Raw genomic sequence first — 26,683 nt, 5'->3', positions numbered from 1 at the left:
ATCAAAGGAACAGAAAGACAGCAGCGCCCTCTGCAGGACGTGCTGTGAAACAACAGCTTGATCCATCACTATTATCACTATTATTATTATTATTATTATCACTATTATTATTATCACTATTATTATTATTATTATCACTATTATTATCATTATCATCACTATTATATCACTATTATTATCACTATTATCATTATCACTATTATTATTATCACTCACTATTATTATCACTATTATTATCACTATTATCACTATTATTATCATCACTATTATCATTATCACTATTATTATCATTATTATTATCACTATCACTATTATTATCATTATTATTATCACTATTATTATTATTATCACTATTATTATCATTATCATCACTATTATCATTATCACTATTATTATCACTATTATCATTATCACTATTATTATTATCACTATTATTATCACTATTATTATCATTATCACTATTATCATTATCACTATTATTATCACTATTATTATTATCACTATCACTATTATTATTATTATCACTATTATTATTATTATCACTATCACTATTATTATTATTATTGTTATTATTATCACTATTATTATTATCACTATCACTATTATTATTATCACTATCACTATATTATCACTATTATTATTATCATCATCACTATTATTATCATTATTATTATCACTATTATTATTATTATCACTATTATTATCATTATCATCACTATTATCATTATCACTATTATCATTATCACTATTATTATTATCACTATTATTATCACTATTATTATCATTATCACTATTATCATTATCACTATTATTATCACTATCACTATTATTATCACTATTATTATCATTATTATTATCACTATTATTATTATCACTATCACTATTATTATTATTATCACTATTATTATCACTATCACTATTATTATTATTGTTATTATTATCACTATTATTATTATCACTATCACTATTATTATTATCACTATCACTATATTATCACTATTATTATTATCATCATCACTATTATTATCACTATTATTATCACTATTATTATTATCATCATCACTATTATTATCATTATTATTATCACTATTATTATTATTATTATCACTATCACTATTATTATTATCACTATCACTATTATTATCACTATTATTATTATTATTATTATTATCACTATTATTATTATTATCACTATTATTATTATCACTATCACTATATTATCACTATTATTATTATCATCATCACTATTATTATCACTATTATTATTATCATCATCACTATTATTATCATTATTATTATCATTATCATCACTATTATCATTATCACTATTATTATTATCACTATCACTATTATTATTATCACTATTATTGTTATTATTATCACTATTATTATTATCACTATCACTATTATTATCACTATTATTATTATCATCACTATTATTATTATCATCATCACTATTATTATCACTATTATTATTATCACTATCACTATTATTATTATCATCATCACTATTATTATCACTATTATTATTATCATCATCACTATTATCATTATTATTATCACTATTATTATTATCACTATTATTGTTATTATTATCACTATTATCATTATTATTATCATTATTATCACTATTATTATTATCACTATTATCATTATTATTATCACTATTATCACTATTATCATTATTATCACTATTATTATTATCACTATTATCATATGTCTTTTCAAACTAAACTTCCTGTTTGTCTGTAAATGATTAAAACAATTAAAGATGTTATTTAAGATGAAAATTAAACAAATATTTAAAAAGAAGACAAACAATTTTCACAATAAGTGTCGTGTTGGTGCAGATATTTATATTGATTACTGTTCATATAAGTTACATGACATTAATAACTTCACGCAGAACTAAATATTAAATATTAAACGATTAACGATCACATTCAATCATGTAAACACAACATTTAGTCTTTTTATTCCGTTAATGATTTTTCTTCCTCACGACTTTCTTTCTCTTTGTTTTAACAGAACATATTTATCCTGCAACGATTCATTTAAATTATTTAACTTAAATGAAAATGTTTTATTTTATAATTAATATATCTAATTATTTAAGTACTAATCTTGTTGTTGACGGTCTTTGTATCGATAGCAACACGTTGTTGTTCCTACAAGAATTCATATTTTACAGTCAAATATAAATATTTCCATCTTTCCTCTTCATCACCTCCTCTTCATCACCTCCTCTCATGTTGATGAGTTCAGAGTTTGAGGCTCAAGTTTCATTTTGTTGTTTTCACTCTTTGGGTTTTAAGTTTAGAAAGTATTCTGATCCTTTACTGCAGTAAAGGTACTGCAACAGTAACAAGTACATCAGTACAATGTAGTCAAAGGACAGACAGACATTCATTCATTCATTCAGCCGCTGTTCACAACTTTATCTTCATGTGTGTCAGAGATGAATTTAAATATACATCTTGAAACCTGAAACCTATCGACGTCATGTTTTAATGTTTGTTAAATTCTCAGTAGTGATAACTAAATGATATGATTATTATACATATTACAAACTAAACACTTTAAAACAATAATTTAAATGAATCATTTATTTGTTGGTATGTTGGTCAGACACTATGCTACGCTGATTAGCGTAATATGTGTGGTGTTTGTTATAAATGTACGTTGGTACATAGAGGTCATAAGAAGCTGTACATGGAGGGACTTAGGACCCAGGGGAATGTAGGTGAAGGAAACAGGAAGAGACGCCACACAAACAGCTGTTAATATAAATCAACATAATTCACATTTCTGTGTAAATGTTTTTACAGGTTAAATTCGTAACTAAATAAACTAAACTGTAGATGTAGTTACTTTGATAAAACTGGTTCATGTTTCAGACTCACCTGCTGACTCACCTGTAGAGTCCAGGGTTTTTGAACCCTGCTGCTCGCCTCACAGGCTCACACCGCGTCCGGTGAGACTCCGCCTCCTCCTCAGAGCTCCTCCTCTTTATTTGATTACTCCCAAACTTCTCCTTAAAAACACAACTTCCTGTTCCTTTAGTTTTTTATTTAAAACCCCTCAATATGTTTAGTTACATCACACAGAGTCAAACACAGGCCCCCCCCCCCCCCAGAAGAGAGGGGCGGGGTCACAGGTAAAAGACGGGGGTCAACTATCACCTCGCTGCAAAAAAACAAACAAAACATCTGTAAAATGATTTAAATTCATTACAAAATAAAAACAAACCTGAAACTGAGCCGAGAGTCTATTTACAATATTGCCTTAAAAGCGGTTCAAAGTGACCGACGCGACCTTTGACCTCCTACACTCCTGAAACACAACACGCACACTTTAAGGACCGCTGCAGGTGATTGGATGAACCAGCTGTCAAACTTACAGCAGCCAGAAGGAGAACCAATAAAAACGTTCGGTGTTTGAATGACCTGATGGAACTGATGCTACCGTAGCATCTACGCTAACACACACAAGCCCCGCCCCTAGCTGCCCACAGGGCTCCGATTGGTCGAGCTGCTGTCACTTCTAACTGTGTCAACGGATGTAAAAGTGTTTGTTTCAGAGTTTAAAGATGATTAAATCTAATTATATATTATGAAGAGGTTAAATACACACGTGATGTGTGTACTTGTACGTTGAAGTATTGCAGTACTACTTCAACCGGCTTCAGCCGTGAGAATCTAAAAGCGGTGCGTTGTGTTTTTAAGAGTGTAAAACTCAAACTTCACAGCAGTTTAGTTAAAAGTCAAAGTTGAGCTTCTTCAGAATTAAACGCGACTCATCAGGAGATCAACGACCATAAAGATCATAATCTGATGGTTCACTTCCTGTCGGGTTCGATCTCCTGAAACACGATTAGAGGAAGTAAGAAGCTGCAGAATCCCACGCAGAGCAGCGACACCTGAATCAGACGTTTCAGGCCCCGCCCCCTTTAGTATCCCATAATCCACTGCAGCGGTGCGTTCAGGTGATCCCTGCCAGCTCGCATGGGTCGTGCGACCAACAGGGTGAAATGTGATTGGACAGAATCTGAGTTTGAGTATTCGGGCGTTTGTATCTGCGGACTCGAGGAGCACCTGAACGCACCACGGGGCCGAGGACGAGCAGCCGAGTCTCCGGGAAGAAATGTTGACGTTTGACGATTATTTTAGGTAAAAAACAGAGAATACGTTGGATTTCGACCTTTTTTACGTATTCAGTCAGAGAAAAGCGACCGCTGTTCTTCATGGTTAAATAAGACAGGAAGTCCACTAACGGAGGGTCGGGGACGGAGAGCGCCGGACGCGTCCCGACTGAAAGCAAACGGTTTCTTATTTACGCTCATTATTTAAAACACAAAACGTGAAACGTTAAATCGATACGAGGCGTTCAGGGTCTCCCGTGACGCCAACATTATCCTCAGGAGACTCCGTTGCGTTCAGGGACAAAAACAAAACAAACAAGTCGCTCCAAAGAAAAACAAACAGAACTAAAGTCCCCCCAGAACAAACCACACACACACTGGGGGGTACGTGGACCTGAGCTACACCAGGTCTGCATGTTTCTAATGTGATCAGTTCAGAGACTAGAAGGTTCAGAACGGGACAGAAGATCCTGAAGACGTTGGGCCGTCCCTGATTGGACTCACTGAGGCCCCGCCCACCCTGTTAGAGTCCAGAACCAGATATGGCTGCAGGAAGAACCGGTTCTGGTGATTCTTTAAAAAAAAAAAAAGGTGGATCGGACTGGATTGTGGTTCCGGTCTGAAGCTCCTGGAGACCTGATGAGCTCTTCACTTCCTGTTGTTGAAGCTCCGGATCCTGGTTCACTGAGATCATCTATGACGGGTGGATCAAGACTTGGGTTGCGGTCTGAGACGGCAGGTCTCAAGACATCTCCTAGACCTGGACCAAGCGGTCCTGATTCAGATTTGTTCTGGATTCGTCTGATCTGGATCAGTCCGGTTGGCGCCTCCGGTTTCTTTATGTCTAAAGAGACAAGTCTTGTACTAGGACCTGGACTCCGTCAGGAGGCTCTTTAGGACACCAGCTGATGGTGGAGACAGGAAGTGACATCATTCTGAAACATCGTTGCTGACAGGAAGTCAGTCCGCGGAGGGGCGGGACCTTTTTCGCAGTTTTGTCTTTTTCGGCTGGTGGATTCTTTGCCAGTGAGACCGTTTGGACGAGGATCAGGTTCAGGATGTGGAGAAGGGGGACGGACTAAACCGGACAGACTGATCCTGGACCAGGTCTTTAAAGGGAAACACGTGGACTCTTGAGGTTGAAGTTCTGATAAAAATCTTCTTATATATTATCTAAAAATAAAGACTGAAGGAGACTAGCGGAGACACTCGGTCCTGTTGTCTGTCTCTGCGCTGGAGGACAGAAACAGGACACACAGACCAGGACCAGGACTAGTCGTCTTCATCATCGTCCTCGTCATCCTCGCCTTCGTCGTCCACCTCTCGCTTCCTCTTCTCTCCCTGAACGCCGGCCTGATCCTCTGAGAGAGCGACAGAGAGACAGACAGCCAATCAGAGGGGAGCGACGGGATTGTGACCAATCAAACATCAGAATGACTCCTCACTCACCTTCTTCTTCCTCACCAAATTCGTCATCATCATCGTCGTCGTCGTCGTCCTGAGAGGAAGAAGAGTTTCTTCGGTCAATTTATTACCTTTTTTCAACTTCAAATGACGTCCCCAAAGGAAAACTGTGTCAACATGTTTGATCTAATAAGTTCGTCTCACTTCAATCATTGTTATTGCAGCAAAATGTGATTATCAAGCAGACCGACCGACACTGACATCAATGCTGCACCTGACAAACTGAACTGAATGCAAATGTGTCTATAACTTCTATAAGTACGATATAAGAGTTATATAACTGGTATAACCTGAGATGTGTGGAGGCAGAGAGCCAGTCATGCGCTGCTCTCTCCTCATGAACCGGCTGCTGTCGGCTGATTTAACCCCGAAACACTTCACCTGCAGCACACGGTGCACACGATGAAGAGACGCTGCGTATTTACGTCTAGATGACGTTATGTTGAGTGTTGATGGAGCTGCTACAATGTTAGCATAGCCTAGCACCGATCGATCCGAGCTTCATTGAGAAAACAAGTACAAATCAGCATCATTACGGAGTTATTTCGGAGTCCCTTTTTGTCGGTTTATTGCCGTTAAATCACAGCCAAATCAGTGTATTGTGTGTTCATACAGCTGTAGTAAACAGACGTGTGGCTCTAGACACAGTGAGCTCGATGAAATCCACGGAGCTCCTCTGGACTATGTTCTGAACCAGACATGACGGCGTTTAGTTCCCCGTGATATCTGGACTTCCACAACACGTACTGAGCAGAAATAGAGGTTATTTTTCTACGGTTGATGGCGGACAGTTGAACAGCTTTCAGGGCGATAAGCCACGCCCCCTCTCCGGCACGATTCACGCGAATGAACACAAATAGTCCCCGGAGAGACCGGCGGCACGAATGACGCGATTCGCGCGGCGTTCATCTCTGTAGAGTTTGGGCACGGCTGTGTCGGTGAAAGAAACGCCGCGACGGCCTTCCGTTAAATAAAAATCCAAATAATAGACGTCTGATTCACACACGGACGCCACATTTCTGATTTCTTTCTCCGATCGATGTCTCTCTTTGTTTTGACCAACTTGCTACCAATCTCACTGACCCATGACCTCTGCTGACCTCACCAGAAAACAACTCAGCGCCATCTAGTGGACTGAAAAAGCAATTGGTTTTATTTTTCTAGTACCAAAAAGTTTATAGAATAAAAGATCGATACTTGGCTTCCGTGTATCGATACAATATTGCCACGCAAAGTATCGCGATACTATGCTGTATGGATTTTTTTTCCCCCACCCCTAGTGCATCATGGGAGCCTCAGTTGCTCACCTGAGTGTTCCGGTTCACCTGGAAGCTCAGCCCCACCTCTCCTCCCTCTGAGCCGTCCTCGTCCTCGTCTTCATCATCCTCTTCGTCGAAGTCTCTGGTCGGTGCCGCCCCGTCCTCTCCGTCCTCGTCTGTAGACACAGAGGCCGAGATCAGACCCCACACACACACACACACACACACACACACACACACACACACACACACACACACACACACACACACACACACACACACACACACACACACACACACACACACACACACACACACACACACACCTTCGTCGTCGGCCTCGCTGTCGGGCGCCTCGTTGTCCTCCTGGTCGAAGCCGTCCAGGTAGGTCACCTGAGGCAGCAGCTCGAACACGCTCTCCCTGTAGTCCTCCAGAGACGTGATCTCACAGTTGAACAGGTCCAGACTCTGAAGGCTCTTCAGGTTTTGCTGCAGCAGGAGACGACGTGTTAGCGCTGGTTTCCATGGAGGATTTTATTGTGAAAATCATTCGTCTTCTCTTCCTTTATTTTATTTATTAAGATCCTAAATGTTTTTAACACACTTTAACACATTTTTAACACAAGAACCGGGCAGCGAGCGGTGAACAGCTGTGTGTGTGTGTGTGTGTGTGTGTGTGTGTGTGTACCAGAGCCTCCACGTTGCTCAGCTCTTTGATCTTGTTCCCGCTCAGGTTGAGGTACGTCAGGTTGGGACATTTCTCTGAGAGCGTCTCCAGAGAACCAGACAGGTTGTTGTCACTGAGCTCCAACTGAGAACACAAGAGTCAGACTGTCCATGAACGCTACGCGGCTACGCTACGCAGCTACGCACTGTGAAAATGGAGGAAGTCAAAAACATTTTGGCTAATCTGATAGATGCTAACATGTTAGCATCTACATACTTATTTATGAACCGATATCTCTTGTTTTAGTCCATATTTGTGGACATTTAATCAAATATTCTGCAGGTAAAGTCTGCAGAAGTATTTATTATCAGCTGCTGTTTACAGTGAATAAATATGAAGATCTGATTAATGTGAGACTGAAGAAAACCTCAAACATGAAGATTCTCAGTGCAGTTCTGTGATTTAAGGACTTTTATTCTGGACGGACATCAGAGACGATGACGTCATCAGGAAGTGGAGGTCACACAGTGATAGTGTGTGTGTGTGTGTGTGTGTGTGTTACCTTGTGTAGTTTGGGCAGTGAGGGCAGCTTAGCCAGCGAGCTCAGACCCACGTTGACCATACTGAGGAACTCGAGCTCCGTGAGGGCGTCCGTCAGACCTTCAACCTCTCCGTCTGCAGAGCGACTGTTATCAACCACCAGCTCTACAATCTGACAGGCAGACAGGCAGACAGACAGACAGGCAGACAGGTCAGTACTGTTTAGAGACGCTCCACCAGACTCCATACAAAGAGTTGCTTTCCGTTCTCTGGCTCAGGGTGGATCTGTTCCTCTCCCGTCCACTAGAGGCTCCTAGTCTGGAGGTAAAGTGATCTATTAAAGGCCTCTCGGCCTCTGAAGGGAACATTCACGGCTTTATTCAGTATTTAACGTCTGATTGATTGATGGAGAAAAGTGACAAATGAATCCATGATTTAAATGTCAGTAACAGGAGTTTAATTAATTCATAGAGCAGACGCCCGTCAATCAGGACATGTTGGTCTTGATTGACAGGCGTCCCTCCAATCAGAAGTCCCGCCTCGTCTCCACGGAGACCAAACCAGCTAATCCATCAGAATCATTGATCAGCTGATTCATTTACAGACTGTAGAGGCAGTAACACCTATAATAACAACAACAACTATAACAACAACTATAACACCTATAATAACAATAACAACTATAACAACAACTATAACGCCTATAATAACAACAACTATAACAACAACAACTAACACCTATAACAATAACTATAATAACAATAACAACTATAATAACAACAACTATAACAACTATAATAACAACAACAACTATAACACCTATAACAACAACTATAATAACAACAACTATAACACCTATAACAACAACTATAATAACAACAACTATAACAACAACAACTAACACCTATAACAATAACTATAATAACAATAACAACTATAACACCTATAATAACAACAACTATAACAACAACAACTAACACCTATAACAATAACTATAATAACAACAACAACTATAACACCTATAATAACAACAACTATAATAACAACAACTATAACAACAACAACTAACACCTATAACAATAACTATAATAACAATAACAACTATAACACCTATAATAACAACAACTATAATAACAACAACTATAACGCCTATAATAACAACAACAACAACTATAACACCTATAACAACAACTATAACACCTATAATAACAATAACAACAACTATAACACCTATAATAACACCTATGATAATAATAATAATAACTCTAACAACACCAATAATAACAACGACAATTATAATGATAACTATAATAATAACTATAGTGGCATCTTTAACTTCTTTATTCTCTTCAACCAACAGCTAGAAACTCAAAAGATATTCAGTTTATCATCATAAAACAAAGTCACATTAGAGAAGCTGGAATAAAAACATATTCATCAGTAAACAGTGGCCTTGTTTCTTTCCTGTGGCCTCGTTTCCTTTCCTCTCTACTGTTTCAGCGATATGGAATAATAATATTATATATGTTCATAAATAAACTGGATCATGGAGGACTTTGTGGCTGCTTTTATTTCCCAGAGTTCCTTCTGGTTCTTCTTATGTAACTCAGTGTTTCAGCTTCAGCCTGCAGGCCGACCAGAGACACCGTCACACTGTGTGTGTGTGTGTGTGTGTGTGTGGGGGGGGGGGGGGGGGGGGGGGGGGGGGGTAACCTACTATAATCTACATGCAGTGTGTGTGTGTGGGGGGGTTAACCTACTATAATCTACATGCACAGTATGTGTGTGTCTGCTGAGCCCCCCCCCCCCCCCCCCCCCCCCCCCCACCCCCCCCACCATCTGTCACCCCCCATAAACATGACACCAGTAAATTGACTTTGTAAAATTCAGTTTGAATTAAGTCTGAACGGTGTGTGTGTGTGTGTGTGTGTGTGTGTGTTTTAACGGAAGGCGGTCGGTTTGCAGTCCGGTTATATAACTTAATCACACACACAGTTTTATTAACATTTATTACATATTCCTGCTCTTAATATTCGGTCTGTTCTCGGTGCTACGTTCATTTAAACGGGAACAAACAACCCATGAAGACGTTAATCCGTTTTACGTTAAAGCCTCGTCGAGTAACGCCATTTTGATTCGTTACGACGCTGTCACACACACTTCGTTACTCGGTAATCACGTTACAGCAGTGTAACGTATTTTAAACGATAGTGGAACATAAAACATGTCGATATTTAGCGTTAAAACTGAGAAAAAACCTCCTCCATCGAAACGCTTGTTAATCCGCTCTCGGTAACGATAAATCGGTAACGCGTTACATGCGTTACACGTCGAGCACGAGCTCGCTCACTCAAAATGTCTCCGTGACCGGAGATCCGCTACCGAGCACCGGGGACATGTCGACGAAAAGTCTTTGAAAAAGACCTTACATTTAGTTTAAAACCGAATTTAACGAAGATGAGTTTGATTTATAACAGAATAAAACGTCCGGAGACGAGACGTTTCCGTCGAAGTCTTAAGCCGTTGGTTCTTAAAATGTCCGCTGTTTCAAACCGACGTCGTTGTTCTAAAAAAGGTCGAGACGAAGCCGCGAGCGCCTCCGATAAACTCCCGCTCTATGCACACCAAGTACCCGTATGTTGAGTAGTTTTTAACCGTTCCTAAGTACCCGTATGTTGAGTAGGTTTTAACCGTTATCGTCGTGTCGTGTTAACTCCCGGAGCTCCCCCCCCGGTGACCGATGATTAAAAAGTTAAAACCCCGCACGTCGCGAGTCCCCGTCGAGATACACAGTTTAACGGTAACTGTTCGGGGGCTCCGGTGGGATTTGAACAGTTACACTGAGTTGCTAGATAGGAGGACGGAGATGCTTCCACATCCAGCCGGTAATTGATCAAACTGATCGATTACAACGATAACAACGACCCAACTTGCTCGCGGGTTGTGTGAGCCCGCGAGCAAGTTCGGTCGTTCGGGTTGTAAGCGGACCCCCATGTGATGAGCTCCGTGGTGGTGGGTCCAGGCTGGTGGCTCCGGGTGCTACTTCAGGCAATACATTTAAAAACGTTATTAAAAAATAGAAATAAAAGAGACGCTCACCTCCGCCGGGCTCCGGTTCCTGAGCTCCAGAGTGATCCTCTTCTTCATGTCCATGTTTGTCTCGTATGCGGCGGTTAGAGAGAACCAGTTGATAAACCTCCCAGAGATCAGAGCGGTCGCTGCTCTCCTCTGATGGCCACAGTTCGCCTACTGATCCTCCATGAACTGATCCTCCATGATACCTCGAGCCATGCCCCCCCTCCTCCCCCCTCTCCACCGCATCTGATTGGTCGGTGGACACGTCACTCAGAACTGATCGGACATAATCCACCAACTGGGCGGGAATATCCCCAGTAGCCGCTTGATGGGAGCTGTAGTCCAATGTCACGAGATTAATCGATATTTATCCGTTTAAATGACGAAATATCCAAACTTTATTGTCCGAAACAACAGTGGACACACATTTATGAAAGAATAGACAGAAAACACAGAATACCGAGAACATATAAAGAAAATACTCAATGGTGGAAAGTAACTAAGTACATTTATTCAAATCAAGTACTTTACTTGAGTACTTCCGTTTCCTGCTACTTTCTACTGAAATATGATTTTTACTGAACTACATGTATTTATTTATTTTAGTTTCTTCTAGATTCAGACCAATGAAACGAAATATAACCAGTAAAGACTTTTAAGATCATAATTATCATTCCATTGAAATAAAATAGCAATAAAGCGATTAACTGAAATATATTCATCACTAATGAAGTGTAAGAAAGAAAAGGTCCATTTAATGAAGCTTTCTGTCGAAGAAGTCAGTGCTGTGCGATCGAAAGCTCCAGAGCAGCGACTCAACACGCAACGATTGTTTTTAAACTCCCGATGTCGAAAAAAAGTCTTTCAGTGTTTGACAAGTAAAAAAATAAGAAGTTAAACTCAAGGTCCACTTACTGACATGTGACCTTTAAATGAATATATAGATTACAAACTAATAATTAAATCAAAAATGATAATTATATTTAACTATTATAACTAGAATTAACAGACGGTAAATTCAGTCGAGTTTATTTTAGCCCCAACAGTCACAAAAAGAAGTTTGAGACAAATTTGAATAAAAACATCTTTAGATCCGTCGACACTCTTTAACAGAATTAATTAATTAGTTTACTGTTGAAATGTTATTTTTGTTGAATTTATAATTTATTTATAATTGTCTCCATTTCCTTAAATGTTATTTGTAACATCACAAATAACATTTAAGAAGTAAATACAAATAATGTTTTTGGAGCCAAACTTTGTGTAATTTCACCGTTAAAATAACAATTTATTGGTCCTGATGAGTATTGTGTTTTATCTTAAAAACACAATCAGAGTTACTTTCTCCAACTTTAAGCTCATGTTCCTGAACGCCTCGAGCTGAGTTCAGGTGTCGCCGTTTAAAAGCATCAAAAACACAACAAGAGTTCAAAAAAAGCAAGTGTTTATATTTCAGATTAACAATGCAGGCAGCCATCTTCATCATCATCATCATCATCACGGTGAAGCATTCAGGTACAGTTACAAAAATACAGCTTTATATGTACATAGAAAAAGGGTCGGCTTAGCTGAGCTTTATAAAAAATAACTCTACTCAACAAACTGGAGGCGGAGTCGATCAGCTGACAGGAAGTGATCACGCTGACAGGAAGTGATCACGCTGACAGACGGCTTCCTTCCTTCCAGACACAACAACGCTTTCTATGAATGTTCGTGGAGAAGCTGAAGCACTTCGACTACGTGAAGCGTCGCACGTTCAACCCGCCGGTTCAGTCTGAGTGAACTGACCGTAGACAGGAAGCTGGAAGTTCTGTGCGTCCTTGAACTCACCTCAACAGTTAACAAGTTATAAATCTCAAAACCTTAACTTTAAACAAAAGACAAAACGATATTTAGATGTTCAGAAACCGACAGCAGCTGGAAGGAAGGAAGTCTAAAAGCAGGAATGTAAATGTGTAATGAAAGGCTAAAAGAGAACCATCGCTCTAATAGTTATTTGTCTTATTTTAATCAAAAAATGCTCCAAAATCAACCAGTCGCAGGTTCTTTGATGTGAATGTTTCTAAACTACGAGTTTATTAAAGATTCTTTGATCATGAAAACGATCAGTTGACACCTGACGATGACTTCATGACATCTGGTTCAGTCCGGGAATGAAGACGAGTTTTCTACGTTCCGACATTAATTCTCTTGTTGAGACTGTGAGCGAATTTATCCCCAGAAATGTTTCCCGTTGCTTCACAGACGGCTCCATTTGGCATCCCCTTTGGGAAACGTGTTCTTCAACATGATGACGTCAGATCCGAAAAACAAAAGTGATTATAAACAACAACATTAAACTGGAGAAGTAGGAAAGCCGTTCAGAGTTCATTTAGTGTCCAAAGTGGAGAAAAAGATGCCGTCGTCTGTGCTGGGGAAGCAAAATGGTGCAAGCTTAACGTGACCCCAATTTATCAAGCCTTTAGAGTTATGAAGGCATCAGATGAACAACATCAGGGACATGAAAGGTTTACCCCCCCACTAAAGGAAGAACTCCTGCTGTATCAGGTTTAGTGATCTTAAGGTAGCCTGGGGAAGCAAAATGGTGCGTTAAAGCGATGTCCCGGGAACAAACATGGCTGCCTTAAGACCGCCCCCCCCCCCATGCTGTTATTTAGATTTTATAGATTGCGATTAAAACAAGAGAAGTGAAGAAGCTGTCGGGTTTCCTCCTCGGTTGGTCTCCATCTCTTCAATCCATTCATCCAGCTTCGTTCACTTCTGCAGCCGCCATTTTGCATCCCGCTGAAGAAGACATTCATCTAAGAGTGGGAACTCAAAATGGCTCACGACCAAACTCCTCCGCCATGTTTGTTCATTCTGGTTTTAGTCTCTTCCGATGTTTTGTCCGTTTAGTTTCCTCTCTGAAGTGTCATCGAATCTGTCAGGGATTCAAAATGGTGCACGACCAAACTCCTCCGCCATGTTTGTTCAGTTTGTTTTCGATGGTCATCTGGTTCTAGGGAGCCATTTTGTTCCTCCTCCATGTTGTCTTTTGGGGATTCAAAATGGTGCACACTTGAAATCCTCCCGTTTCGATGCGTCCCCCCCTCTGTTAGGAGCTGACCTCCGTCGTCTCCCCCCCCGTCTCCACCAGAGTCACCTGACCCTCCTCCCCCTCCATGATGATGCCTCCCTCCTGCAGCACCACCATCTCCCCCTCCTCCTCCACCATGCCGGCCTCCTCCTCCTCGTCCTCCTCCCCCCCCACCACCTCCTCCGGACTGGCTGCGTTGGCGGCGGCGCTGATGATGGCGGCGGCGTTGTTGGCCTGAGACTGAGACATGGCCTCCAGCTTCACACGGTACTCCTCCGCCTCCTGCTCCTTACACATCAGCTGCTGACGGTACTCCTGAGCCTTCCTGTTCGCCTCCTGCAGCTGCCTCTGCAGCAACTCCTGGAGGAGGAGAAGAAGAGGGAGACGAGGGAAGAGGAGAAGAAGAGGGAGGAGGAGAAGAAGAGGGAGGAGGAGAAGGAAAAGAGGGAGACGAGGGAAGAGGAGAAGGAGAAGGAAGAGGAGGAGAAGCGTCATTAAAACCTGGCTTTTAACGTCAATAATATAATATTTAGAATTAATGTCTGAAACTCTCCAACATGAATATTTGATCAATAAGTTTAAATTAAATGTAAACGTTTCCGATAATGAAAAAGATAATTCAGTTGTTTATGTTTCTTCTAAAGAAGCTGATGTGAAACATGTTGAATGTGTGAAACCACAGAAACAATAATAAAGTCCATAAATGAACGTTTGAAGCTCTTTGGAGCATCTCGCTCTGATCACTTTAGTATAAATACGTTTCATTGTGTGTATTTCCAGATGTTCTCACCGTCTCTCCTAAGTCGTTGTGGTTGTTGGTGATCTCCAGCTTCCTCTTCCTGGTGGGCGGAGCCTGAGACTCCTCCGTCACCACCTCCTCCGTCACAGCGTTAGCCGGCACCGCCAACACTGGAGACAATCAATACACACAATGTGTGTATATGTACATGAGGTCACGTACTCTGCTGTGTGTGTGTGTGTATATGTGTGTATATGTACATGAGGTCACGTACTCTGCTGTGTGTGTGTGTGTATATGTACATGAGGTCACGTACTCTGCTGTGTATATGTGTGTATATGTACATGAGGTCACGTACTCTGCTGTGTGTGTGTGTGTGTGTATATGTACATGAGGTCACGTACTCTGCTGTGTGTGTGTGTGTGTATATGTACATGAGGTCACGTACTCTGCTGTGTGTGTGTGTGTGTATATGTACATGAGGTCACGTACTCTGCTGTGTGTGTGTGTATGTATGTGTGTATATGTACATGAGGTCACGTACTCTGCTGTGTGTATATGTGTGTATATGTACATGAGGTCACGTACTCTGCTGTGTGTGTGTGTATATGTGTGTATATGTACATGAGGTCACGTACTCTGCTGTGTGTGTGTATGTATGTGTGTATATGTACATGAGGTCACGTACTCTGCTGTCCGTGCTGCATGGTAACAAAGAAGGGGGGGGCCATCCCCCCCGTGGTCTGCAGGTTGCCGTGCTGGTCCGTTACTATGGTGATGACCCTCTGACCCCCCTCGTTGACCACTGTTGCATGCTGGATGTTGGAGTCCAGAGCGCTGGCGGCCATCGCTTCCTCCGAGTCTCCTGAAGGAACAGAGTGTTAACGCGTGAGCGTGACGCCGAATAAAGAAACGGGTTCATCTTCCGTGCCGTCGGGGATTCGAACCTGCGTTGGCTTTGTTGAGCAGCTCGGCCAGGTTCACCACCCCCCCCTGGATGCCCGGGATCCCCTGGATGATGAACTGAGGCTGGTTGGTGGTGCTGGTCTCCACGTTCATGCTCACCTGGTTCAGGTTCACCTGGTTCATGTTCACCTGGTTCTGCATTCCCTCCTGAAGACAAAAGGATTACGTTTGACTCCGAACTAAACCGGTTCCAGTTTAGAACAAGTGGAGCTTTGAAGCCTCCAGTTCAGCCTTTTGTCCATCGCCATCTTGTTTTTTTCCAACCAGTGAACAGGAAGTGACCATATGTGGACTGAGGAGGAGTGACGTAGAGACGCCGTATACGTCTCTGGTAGAGACCTGTCAATCACCGTGTAGCCCCGCCCCTAAAGCATCCCCTGCTTTATGGTCTGTGTGACTCTAAATGGACCATCATTTACTAAATGAACATCATGCTGTATTGAAGAAGACTTGAAACTAGAGATTGAGACCATAAACTCATGTTTACAATGTTTACTGAGGTAATAAATCAAGAGAGAAGTAGAGTCATTTTCTCATAGACTTCTATACAACCAGAGGAGTCGCCCCCTGGTGGACATTAGAGAGAATGCAGCTTTAGGAAATGAAGCTCTGACGAGTTGTACTGAAGTGTCTTATTGTAGACCAACATCGATTAAAACCTACAAATAAAAGCCAGTAAATGGAGACATGAGGTGAGCGGTCTCACCTGCAGCAGCAGCATCAGCTCCGTGTTCTGGACGTCCACCGCGATGTCAAACGGCGTCTTGTCGAACTTGCTCAGAGCGTGAACGTCAGCGCCGTGTTTGATGAGCGTCTCAGCGACGGAGTGGTGAGTGTGTTGAGCCGCCCAGTGAAGAGCCGTCATCTTCAGCATGTCTTTAGCATTAATGTCAGCACCGCTCTGAACAGAGAGAAGAAGAAGAGTCAAGAGAAGAAGAAGACGAGTCAAGAGAAGACGAGTCAAGAGAAGAAGACGAGTGATGTTCTGACCGTTAGCTCTGTGAGCTAGTTCTGGGCGGTATGACCATAAACTAGCATCACGGTATTTTTTAAGATTCTGGTGGTTTCACGGTATTTTCCCCTGACTGTGTGTTTATAGGTTCATAGTGGTTCACTCTCCTCTCAGGAGCTCATAGAGTATCAACATGTTCCTGTCATCGTGTATGAAGGCTTTGATTACTACAGGCTGTGCTCGTTTGTTCCTATAATGTAGACTGTTGTGCTAGCGGGCTAGCTAGCTGTACCCAGCATGCAGTTTGGTGGTGTAATTTTATAAATGTACAATTATTAGTGTTACAAATTGTTTATGTGTCACAGACTGTTGTGTGGTGGTGTTTTGCTCTGTTAAAGAGCGTTAGTTGTGTGTTATTAAGTGTTGTTATAACGTTATAACCATCACTAGTGTCCCTCATTACACTCTAGACAGCTAGCTCTGACCGCAGCGCTCTCAGCGGCCAACAATAGAATTAGCTGCCTGTTGAAGAGTGAAAAATTCATATCACATGGGAAATTAAAACCGGTATACCGCCCAGCACTACTGCAAATAATACATATTTATGTTTGTTTATGTTTTATAATCAGAAAGAAGCTTTAAATGTCTGTTTGTGTGTTTCAGACTTTTATTAAAATGTAGCAGCTTTATGAATTTGCACTTTTCCTTTTTGTACTTCAACTGATGCAATAAACTTCTATATTATATATATATTATATATGTATATTATATATATATATATATATATATATATTATATATATATATGAACTCATTCTCAGTATATATATAATATATGTTTATTGTTATGTCACCACGTCAATAAACAGTTCTGCTTCTATTCTTTTTTCTTTAGGTTTCAGTCTTTAAACGATGATTAGATTTTAACGTTTTAAAGGATTAAAAAACACACATATTTCAGAAGTAGAACACTAAGTTTAACTGGAGTTAAATTCACTGACATCGAATGTTTTATGTAAAATAAATAAAGCGGAGGCTGAGAAACCCAAAACAACCACACAGAGACCCAGATGAAGAGTCCTCACCCGGACCAGCAGCTCCACGATGACCGTGTGTCCCTCGGCGGCCGCCATGTGCAGCGGCGTGCGGTCCACTTTGGTGCGAGCGTCTCTGCTGACGCCGGCTCTCAGCAGGACGTCGGCGGTGGAGTAGTGACCGTGCTGAGCGGCCAGGTGGAGCGGAGACGTCCCCAACTACAGGACGCAGGTAATTAACCCTTTAGTGTTATATGTAATTACAGCTTTATTACAGCTCAAGGCCTCATGTAGCTTCAGCCAGTACTCATGTTCACTGAACAGAGCCTGAAGGCATCATGATTTCACTGAAGTGAACCTCTGTTGGTTAGCCGTTAGCGGTGCGGCTAACGTTACTAGCTCTCCTCTGATTGGTTGTTTACAATAAAACATGATCAGAGACTAGAAACACAAGTTCTACTGAGTCAGTGAAACTTTATTTACTGTGATGGTTAACGTTAGCTGAAGGGTCGAGTTCATGAGATGAACACTGGCTTTTCTCATCACTCATTAGTAAACATCCAATGTGACCGGTTAGCCGTTAGCCGCTAACAGGTGACAGTAGGTCACAGATGTTCTCTCTCAAACCCTCTAAAGTGAGCTCAACACATCCGTTGGTTACGGTTCTACTCTGTCATGTGACGGTGTGTCAGACTCACCCAGTCGGTGGTGAACGGAGCTCCGTTGGCCATCAGGTTCCTGACCTCATCGTCTTGACCTTTCCGAGCCGCCTCCAGCAGACGCTTCCCGAGGTCCACCAGCGACATCTGACAAACACAGCAAAGACACGCGTCCTTGAATGCATCTCAAACACACAAACCTTCTGCTTTTCAGTTTCACATTTATTTAACTTTAATGGTAAATTTAACATCAAATTAATCACATTTATCCTGTTGGGGTACTTGAACTAACAGAGTACATTTACCCACTCACGTGTTGTACTCGAGTACATTCTTGTGGAACTCGTAACTTACTTATTTTCTGCTGCTTTATACGTCACTTCAGTAAAAGTATTAATGTCAAAGTAAAAGTATCATGATTATCATCGGTTATAACTAGTGATGAATGTGTTCATCACTTAAATGTTAAAGCTGTTCAAGCTGGAACTTTTTCATTTATTTATTTTATATATATATTTGTGAGTAACTTCCAGGGAACAATAGTCTTATTAATATATGAATAACATAATGTATTAGTTGATTTCATTTTGTATTATTAATCTGAATCTACAAAGACACTAAAGCTCTGACATATATATATATATATATATATATATATATATATATATATATATATCAGCATGGTATTAGTACTTTTACCTGAGTATTACTACAGTGTGGTATTAGTACTTTTACCACAGTATTACTACAGTGTGGTATTAGTACTTTTACCAGAGTATTACTACAGTGTGGCATTAGTACTTTTACCTGAGTATTACTACAGTGTGGTATTAGTACTTTTACCAGAGTATTACTACAGTGTGGTATTAGGACTTTTGCCAGAGTATTACTACAGTGTGGTACTAGTATTGTCGCTGCAGTTATGTATTTGACGGGCTTGTTGCCGTGGTTTAACTGGAAACAATGGTTCTCTTTGGTGTAAAGGAGCTAAAGCTAAGCTAAGTTAGCTACGTTAGCCGGACCGCCGCCTGTCCGATAATGGGCCCCGCAGCGCTTCACAGCGGTTGTGATTGAGACTCAACGGAGCAGGACGAGGATTTTCTCTCCGCGGCCGAGGAGCCATTTTACTGCTCTTCTCCACGGGCAGAGAGAAAGAGTCCGCCACGTGCCACGTCTCCACGAGCCGTTAGTTACCACGGCGACTGTTAAAAAAACGTCTCCCGCTGCACCGAAACATTAACGGCGACAGACAGGAAACCGTTTGATATTAAGTTGTTGGTTTTCCGGAGGAAGTCAGAGAGAAATCTTCCTATTTTACACACGGGAGAAAAAACTACTTCCACATCCGGTTAACTAGCGTTCTTCAAGCGCGCGCCCTTAAACCGCTCACGAGACACTCACCTCGCAGAACTCGTTTAAATTAATATTATTTTAAAGACAGTTTCACGTCAGAAGACGAACATAAATCGTCATTTTTGTATTCCGATCAAAGACGATAAAAGAAGCTACTTACCGCGTGCAGGTTTGTTAATACGAGCCGCAGACGTTCTTCTGCTAAGCTAACGTTAGCACGAACAAATCCCTCCGCGTCTGAAGCGTCTTTCTGCGCTCGTGTTAATCCGCGTTTAGAACAAAAATAGGTCGGTTATTGTGTACACCTTTTCTTTTAAAAAGAGTAAAACATGAACATTGTGGCACCGCCGCAGCTCGACGGGCTCCTTCGGGTATTGTTTACGGCGGAAAGTTAGCGAGCAACCCCCGGAGTAGGGACCGGATGTTATGGATGTGGCCTTCAACATAAGAGCGTTGAGTAAGATAAGACAGTAAAAAAAAAGAATAAAACAATTATAAATAAGTAATAAAACAGTAAACAAGTACAAAATCCACAACTAAAATAATATACATACAGACAAAAGTTGTTTTAAATTGTATTATTTTAATTTGTATTTATTGATTAACATTTCAGTTTTATTCTTATTTTTTTGTATTCTGGTTTGTGGTTTGTGTTTTTCAAAGTGAAGCACTTTGTGCTGTATGTTTACATTCCATTCCAGTCATTTAGCAAACGCTTTTATCCAAAGCGACTTACAATAAGTGTATTCAACATAGTATTCAAGAGAACTACTTGTCACCATGTTTGTATAAAATATGCTAAATAAACAAAATAAAGGTAAACTAGAAATATTCCGACTTCACATAATAACTCCTACTATGTTTAAATGTGACTACTCGATGATAAAGAACGCTTTTCATAATTTTGTGACGTCTTAAAAACAGATTTCGTCAGTCCGAATATTTTACTGAAAATCCCGACAGGAAGTGCGGTCTCCGTTGACGCTAGTGTTTACCAGCTAGCTTCTGTTAGCCGTTAGCTTGTGTGCATGAAGGCTGTTGGCAAGTTAAATTAAAACGTGTTTTACCTTTTTTCTCGTAGATTCTCGCGAGATTGCGTCCTCTGACGTGATTCTTGATTATCAGGTAGCTCACCTGTCGAGAAGGATTTTTTAAAAATAGTTGTTGTTTTTTCTGGTACAAAAATGGCGGCCTCGCGACACCGGAGGAGGAAAGAGTGAGTTAACCTCCCTGTGGGCGGGGCCTGTAGTCCCCCCCTCCTCTGGAACAGACCTCAGGTCAGTGTGAGCGGCGGAGTCACAGTCCGATGGCGGGAAACTGGAGAAACGAAGGCGGACCTGAGGTCAGACCTCCATGTTGTTATAAGATTATATTTTAATAAATAACATTTAAAATAACTTTCTGAGTTTATATACATGTATCCGCCATTTTGAACAATATTTAAAATATATGAATATATTAATTCATCAGCAGAAAACATGTTATAGCTACTATATCTGGAATATTTGTATATATATATATTTATGTATATTTTAACTCCTGGCATTTACGTTTGGTTTTTAAAATATTTTGAATATTTTACAATAAAGTATTTAGTATAGAATTAATGTGGAGGAGAAACGAGTATAATTTCTATTTTTTTTTTTATTTAATTACCTAAATATAAGAGCTCTTGTGTTTATTGTATTTTATTTTATTATAGTTTTTTTAAACCTTTTTAAAATATGTTTTGGGTGGAATTTTATTTTTATTTACACATTTGTTTAAATAATTATTTGTTCATGTTTGACCAAAATGAAAACTGTTGTACTTAACTGCAAATAAAGATTAAATAAAGATTTGACTTTATTATGTTGGTTTATTAATTAAAGATCTTTTTGAAACATGTGAAATAAAACGTTTAAAACAAGTGAATCCTATAAATAATAAAGATGAACGTGATCCATAAATCAGACATAATCTTTTATTGTTGGCAGCGTTTACATTCTGATAAGATCAGCTGTTGTTTTTCCTTCTGGTGGATCCGTGATGTCCGCTGAGAAAAACACGAGAAATACATAAATAAATGAATCAATGAGATGACGTCATAGCTCAGAGTCAGAGATAAACAAAAAGGCACGAATGGAAACAGATAAAAACTGTAGTCTCAGAGGCTTTGAACACATCACCTCCGATTAATTAATAACTTAATGTGACAGAAAAACATTTGTTCAATCGGTGAGAATCAGAGATCAATAGTGTTTCTGGTATTTTGTCCACCTCAGAAGGTCTGGGTTCAGGTCTGAGGTCAGGTGACCTGGATCTGTACCACACGGTGAGTTCAGGGACGCTGTTAACATTTAAATTATTATATGTTAATAAAATGTTACATCTCTCACTTTGACTCCTTATTTCAAAGATGAAACATTTATGAAACTGTTTATTATTCTTAATAAATAAACTGTCCTGTGTGTTTGTTTCCAGCTTTAAAACTAAACCAGGTTTTATTCTAATCAGTGGGTTTATGTTGCATCAAGGATTTGTTCTCTGATTGATAACAGCTTCATGAGGAGTTCTAATAGTTATTAAAGTTATTAAATTATAATTAAGACAGGGAGAGAGACGGATGAAGCTGGACTCACGTTGGGATACAAACTCCTGGTTATGAACACACTGTTGATATATAATAATAATAATAATAACCAGGATCAGTCTCTGCAGCCCTCTGTCCGCTCGCTTTTAATGTGAAAACCACGCTCTTATTTTGGTGACTTCCTGAAACAGTCACATAGGGCTGATCTGGGGTCAGAGGTCAGAGGTCAGGTGATGTGTTTCAGAGCAGCAGCTTGAGGTCGGCCAGCAGAGCGTCCACGTCGGCGATCGGAGCTTTCCAATAATTAAAGGACGAAAACTCAGTCATCTCACCCTGCAGACAGACAGACAGGCAGACAGACAGACAGACAGGGTGAGAGACAGTCAGAGAGACAGGCAGACAGACAGACAGGCAGACAGACAGGCAGGCAGACAGGCAGAGAGGGTGAGAGACAGACAGACAGACATAGAGAGAGAGACAGGCAGACAGACAGACAGATTATTAAAGAGCAAAGAAAAGAAGAGAACACAGAATTTAGAACTTCTTAAAGGTTAGTTAAATAAAAACATAATAAGTTGAAATAAAATGATACAGATCGATCTGAACCGGTCTGGACTAGTCTGGACTAGCCTCACCTCCTCATTCTGAGTCCTCAGTGTGGAGGACTTGTCCTTTCCTTTGATGCTATTGGCCGGCAGAGCGCCATTCAAGCCGAGGTCCTCCAGCTCCGACAGGTCGAGGGCTGCGATTGGCTGCCTCCAGAACAGGAAGGAGTTGTACTGACTTCTGGATTTCTGCATCGTTGTTTCAGTCTGAAGGGAAAGAAACGGGAAGTTTACAACACGAAACATAAAAACACAGACGTCTGACTCTCTCTCTCTCTGTCTGTCTGTCTGTCTGTCTGTCTGTCTGTCTGTCTGTCTGTCTGTCTGTCTGTCTGTCTGTCTGTCTGTCTGTCTGTCTGTCAGGTCAGTAAATCTCCAGTTTATTTTAAACTTGGTTTTATTTTTAGTCTTCAACGTGTTTACAGACCTCACAACTCTATTTTTATGAAGAGACTCGAGTTTAAACTAAACTAACAGACTTTCTGTTGGAGACAGATGAGAAATACAACAGGCCCTGAACGCCTCAGAGTTAAAGCAGCAGACCATCAGATCAACGTGTTATATATTATAATATAATCTATATTTATACTTATATGTTTTAATGATAACTGTTATAAATACACACAAACATTTAAATATATATATATATAAGTATATTCAGACTCTTCCAGTGAGTCTAAAACAGAATCTGGGTCATGATGTCCCTGCGGACTGAAATAAACCTGATGGTTCCTTCACAGACTACCATCACCAGACTACCATCACCAGACTACCATCACCAGACTACCTTCACCAGACTACCTTCACCAGACTACCATCACCAGACTACCTTCACCAGACTACCATCACCAGACTACCATCACCAGACTACCTTCACCAGACTACCTTCACCAGACTACCATCACCAGACTACCTTCACCAGACTACCTTCACCAGACTACCATCACCAGACTACCTTCACCAGACTACCATCACCAGACTACCATCACCAGACTACCTTCACCAGACTACCTTCACCAGACTACCATCACCAGACTACCATCACCAGACTACCTTCACAGACTACCATCACCAGACTACCATCAACAGACTACCTTCACAGACTACCATCACCAGACTACCATCATCAGACTACCTTCACCAGACTACCTTCACCAGACTACCATCATCAGACTACCTTCACCAGACTACCATCACCAGACTACCATCACCAGACTACCTTCACCAGACTACCTTCACCAGACTACCATCACCAGACTACCTTCACCAGACTACCTTCACCAGACTACCATCACCAGACTACCATCACCAGACTACCTTCACAGACTACCATCACCAGACTACCATCACCAGACTACCATCACCAGACTACCTTCACAGACTACCATCACCAGACTACCATCAACAGACTACCTTCACAGACTACCATCACCAGACTACCATCATCAGACTACCTTCACCAGACTACCTTCACCAGACTACCATCACCAGACTACCATCACCAGACTACCATCACCAGACTACCATCACCAGACTACTATCACCAGACTACCTTCACAGACTACTATCACCAGACTACCTTCACAGACTACCATCACCAGACTACCATCACCAGACTACTATCACCAGACTACCTTCACAGACTACCTTCACCAGACTACCATCACCAGACTACCTTCACCAGACTACCTTCACAGACTATACCATCACCAGACTACCATCACCAGACTACCTTCACAGACTACCTTCACAGACTATACCATCACCAGACTACCTTCACCAGACTACCTTCACAGACTATACCATCACCAGACTACCTTCACCAGACTACTATCACCAGACTACCTTCACAGACTACCATCACCAGACTACCATCACCAGACTACCATCACCAGACTACCATCACCAGACTACCATCACCAGACTACCTTCACAGACTACCTTCACAGACTATACCATCACCAGACTACCTTCACCAGACTACCATCACCAGACTACCTTCACAGACTATACCATCACCAGACTACCTTCACCAGACTATACCATCACCAGACTACCTTCACAGACTACCATCACCAGACTACCTTCACAGACTATACCATCATCAGACTACCATCACCTGACTACCATCACCAGACTACCTTCACAGACTACCATCATCAGACTACCATCACCAGACTACCATCATCAGACTACCATCACCTGAATGAGGATGTAACGTTCTGCTTTATTCTGTTGGTCCAGAGTCTCATTCTGATGATGACCGACGACACAATGATTTATGATTCATATTAATTTGTTTCTGTTATTGATTACGTGTTCAAACCGAGGGATGTATTGATCTCATTGATTGGTTGTTTTAGAGGCGTTGGCTCATCATCGGCTTCTTCTGGCTCATGCACGCGCCGATGATGCAGCCGATTAAAGCCGAATTTACACGATGAGTTACTGACATCAAATCAACCTTAAATATTCAGATTGTAACGTTAAATATTCAGATTGTAAAGTTAAATATTCAGATTTTAACATGACGTTTGTCTTTTTAAAGGGTTTAATAAGCAGCAGGTTCCTCTGACGGAACGTGTCGGTCAACATGAAGGGATGGAACGTGAGTGACGTGTGTTTACCTTCGTGTTTCCGGTGAGAAAATAAAAGGTTTCTGAGAGTTTCTTCTTCTTCTTTGTTCTTCTGTCTCTTTCCCCTCTGTCGCTTCAGATGCTGCTGCTCCGTTGCTGCAGGTTTAAAAGAGCTCTGCGCATGCGTCAAGCTCACCTGAATATACACCAGGGCTTCCGTTTGGACTTTCCAAAATAAAAGCCCTGGGAAGTTAGTGCTTTTACTTATTTCTCTTTTTTAATAAACACTCAAACATATTTACACATTAGAGAGAAAAAGCCTGTTCAAGTGACCTTAAACATAAGTTAATATTTTATTCTGTAGTCCCTGAAATAATGAAACATATTCACTATGAAACAGTTTAAAGGAGAGCAGAGCAATAACCAAATTATTATATAAAGAGCATCTTTATTATGTAGTATGAGGTAATAATAATAATAATAAAAACAATAAACTTTCGTTATAAAACACCTTAAAGTGTTTTACAAAAAAGGAAAAGAGCAGACAATTTAAATAACAGCTGAAATAATAAAACATATTTAAAAAAGAGGAAGTAAAAATAACATCAATAAATGTTTCAGTTCTACGTGTATATTTGTATATATGTTAAATGTATGGATTAATACATGAATATGTGATATGATATTTAACTGTTATTGTGATATTAACAATATTTAGACATGCTTAGTTTGAGCTTCAAAAGTTACACATTTATTTTGAAAGACGTGCTAATTTCCGGTATGTTTCTGGCTCACTCACACACACACACTCACACTCACACACGCACACACACACACTCACACACTCACACACACACTCACACACTCACACACTCACACATACACACTCACACACTCACGCACACACTCACACACTCTCACACACACTCACACACTCTCACACACACTCTCAAACACACACACACACACTCACACACTCACACACACACACTCACACACACACACA

At 40.6% G+C, this 26,683-nt stretch overlaps 3 protein-coding genes across 4 annotated transcripts; all 3 read right to left on the bottom strand.

Moving 5' to 3' along the window:
* Nucleotides 1–3,052: 3,052 nt before the first annotated feature.
* anp32e (acidic (leucine-rich) nuclear phosphoprotein 32 family, member E) lies at nt 3,053–11,349 on the bottom strand. Its single transcript, XM_079176258.1, has 7 exons — nt 11,171–11,349; nt 8,094–8,243; nt 7,553–7,675; nt 7,191–7,353; nt 6,913–7,040; nt 5,591–5,639; nt 3,053–5,502 (listed from the first exon to the last, which is right to left on the bottom strand). The coding sequence occupies exons 1-7, from the start codon at nt 11,222–11,224 to the stop codon at nt 5,414–5,416; spliced, it is 756 nt and encodes a 251-aa protein (XP_079032384.1). The 5' UTR covers nt 11,225–11,349; the 3' UTR covers nt 3,053–5,413.
* Nucleotides 11,350–12,589: 1,240 nt separating this feature from the next.
* On the bottom strand, nt 12,590–21,462 carry gabpb2a (GA binding protein transcription factor subunit beta 2a). Its single transcript, XM_079176048.1, has 8 exons — nt 20,085–21,462; nt 18,611–18,718; nt 17,964–18,131; nt 16,634–16,828; nt 15,909–16,074; nt 15,650–15,826; nt 15,013–15,131; nt 12,590–14,582 (listed from the first exon to the last, which is right to left on the bottom strand). The coding sequence occupies exons 2-8, from the start codon at nt 18,716–18,718 to the stop codon at nt 14,241–14,243; spliced, it is 1,275 nt and encodes a 424-aa protein (XP_079032174.1). The 5' UTR covers nt 20,085–21,462; the 3' UTR covers nt 12,590–14,240.
* Nucleotides 21,463–21,895: 433 nt separating this feature from the next.
* On the bottom strand, nt 21,896–25,838 carry mllt11 (MLLT11 transcription factor 7 cofactor). 2 transcript variants are annotated; one of them, XR_013767436.1, is made up of 4 exons: nt 25,729–25,838; nt 23,132–23,308; nt 22,607–22,829; nt 21,896–21,959 (listed from the first exon to the last, which is right to left on the bottom strand). XR_013767436.1 is itself a non-coding variant. In XM_079175554.1 (3 exons), exons 2-3 carry the CDS (start codon nt 23,294–23,296, stop codon nt 22,737–22,739), a joined length of 258 nt encoding a protein of 85 aa, XP_079031680.1. In that variant the 5' UTR covers nt 23,297–23,308; nt 25,729–25,838; the 3' UTR covers nt 21,899–22,736. The 2 variants fall into 2 exon arrangements, 1 of the variants encoding a protein (XP_079031680.1); XM_079175554.1 differs by having other exon boundaries at nt 21,899–22,829.
* Nucleotides 25,839–26,683: the final 845 nt, after the last annotated feature.

The sequence above is a fragment of the Pholis gunnellus genome, assembly GCF_910591455.1.
Source record: "Pholis gunnellus genome assembly, chromosome: 16".
Lineage (NCBI taxonomy): Eukaryota > Metazoa > Chordata > Actinopteri > Perciformes > Pholidae > Pholis > Pholis gunnellus.
This window is presented reverse-complemented; position numbering and strand designations above follow the sequence as displayed.

Excerpts from the sequence above, each read along its gene's own strand:
- anp32e (XM_079176258.1), bottom strand. The coding sequence starts at position 11,224 with ATGGACATGAAGAAGAGGATCACTCTGGAGCTCAGGAACCGGAGCCCG. Across the intron at positions 5,640-6,912 it reads AGGTGAACCGGAACACTCAG|GACGACGACGACGACGATGA; the intron begins GTGAGCAACTGA and ends TCTTCCTCTCAG. Across the intron at positions 5,503-5,590 it reads ATTTGGTGAGGAAGAAGAAG|AGGATCAGGCCGGCGTTCAG; the intron begins GTGAGTGAGGAG and ends TCGCTCTCTCAG.
- gabpb2a (XM_079176048.1), bottom strand. The coding sequence starts at position 18,718 with ATGTCGCTGGTGGACCTCGGGAAGCGTCTGCTGGAGGCGGCTCGGAAA. Across the intron at positions 18,132-18,610 it reads CTCCGTTCACCACCGACTGG|TTGGGGACGTCTCCGCTCCA; the intron begins GTGAGTCTGACA and ends TGCGTCCTGTAG. Across the intron at positions 16,829-17,963 it reads TCGTGGAGCTGCTGGTCCGG|AGCGGTGCTGACATTAATGC; the intron begins GTGAGGACTCTT and ends CTCTCTGTTCAG.
- mllt11 (XM_079175554.1), bottom strand. The coding sequence starts at position 23,296 with ATGCAGAAATCCAGAAGTCAGTACAACTCCTTCCTGTTCTGGAGGCAG. Across the intron at positions 22,830-23,131 it reads TGAGGACTCAGAATGAGGAG|GGTGAGATGACTGAGTTTTC; the intron begins GTGAGGCTAGTC and ends GTCTGTCTGCAG.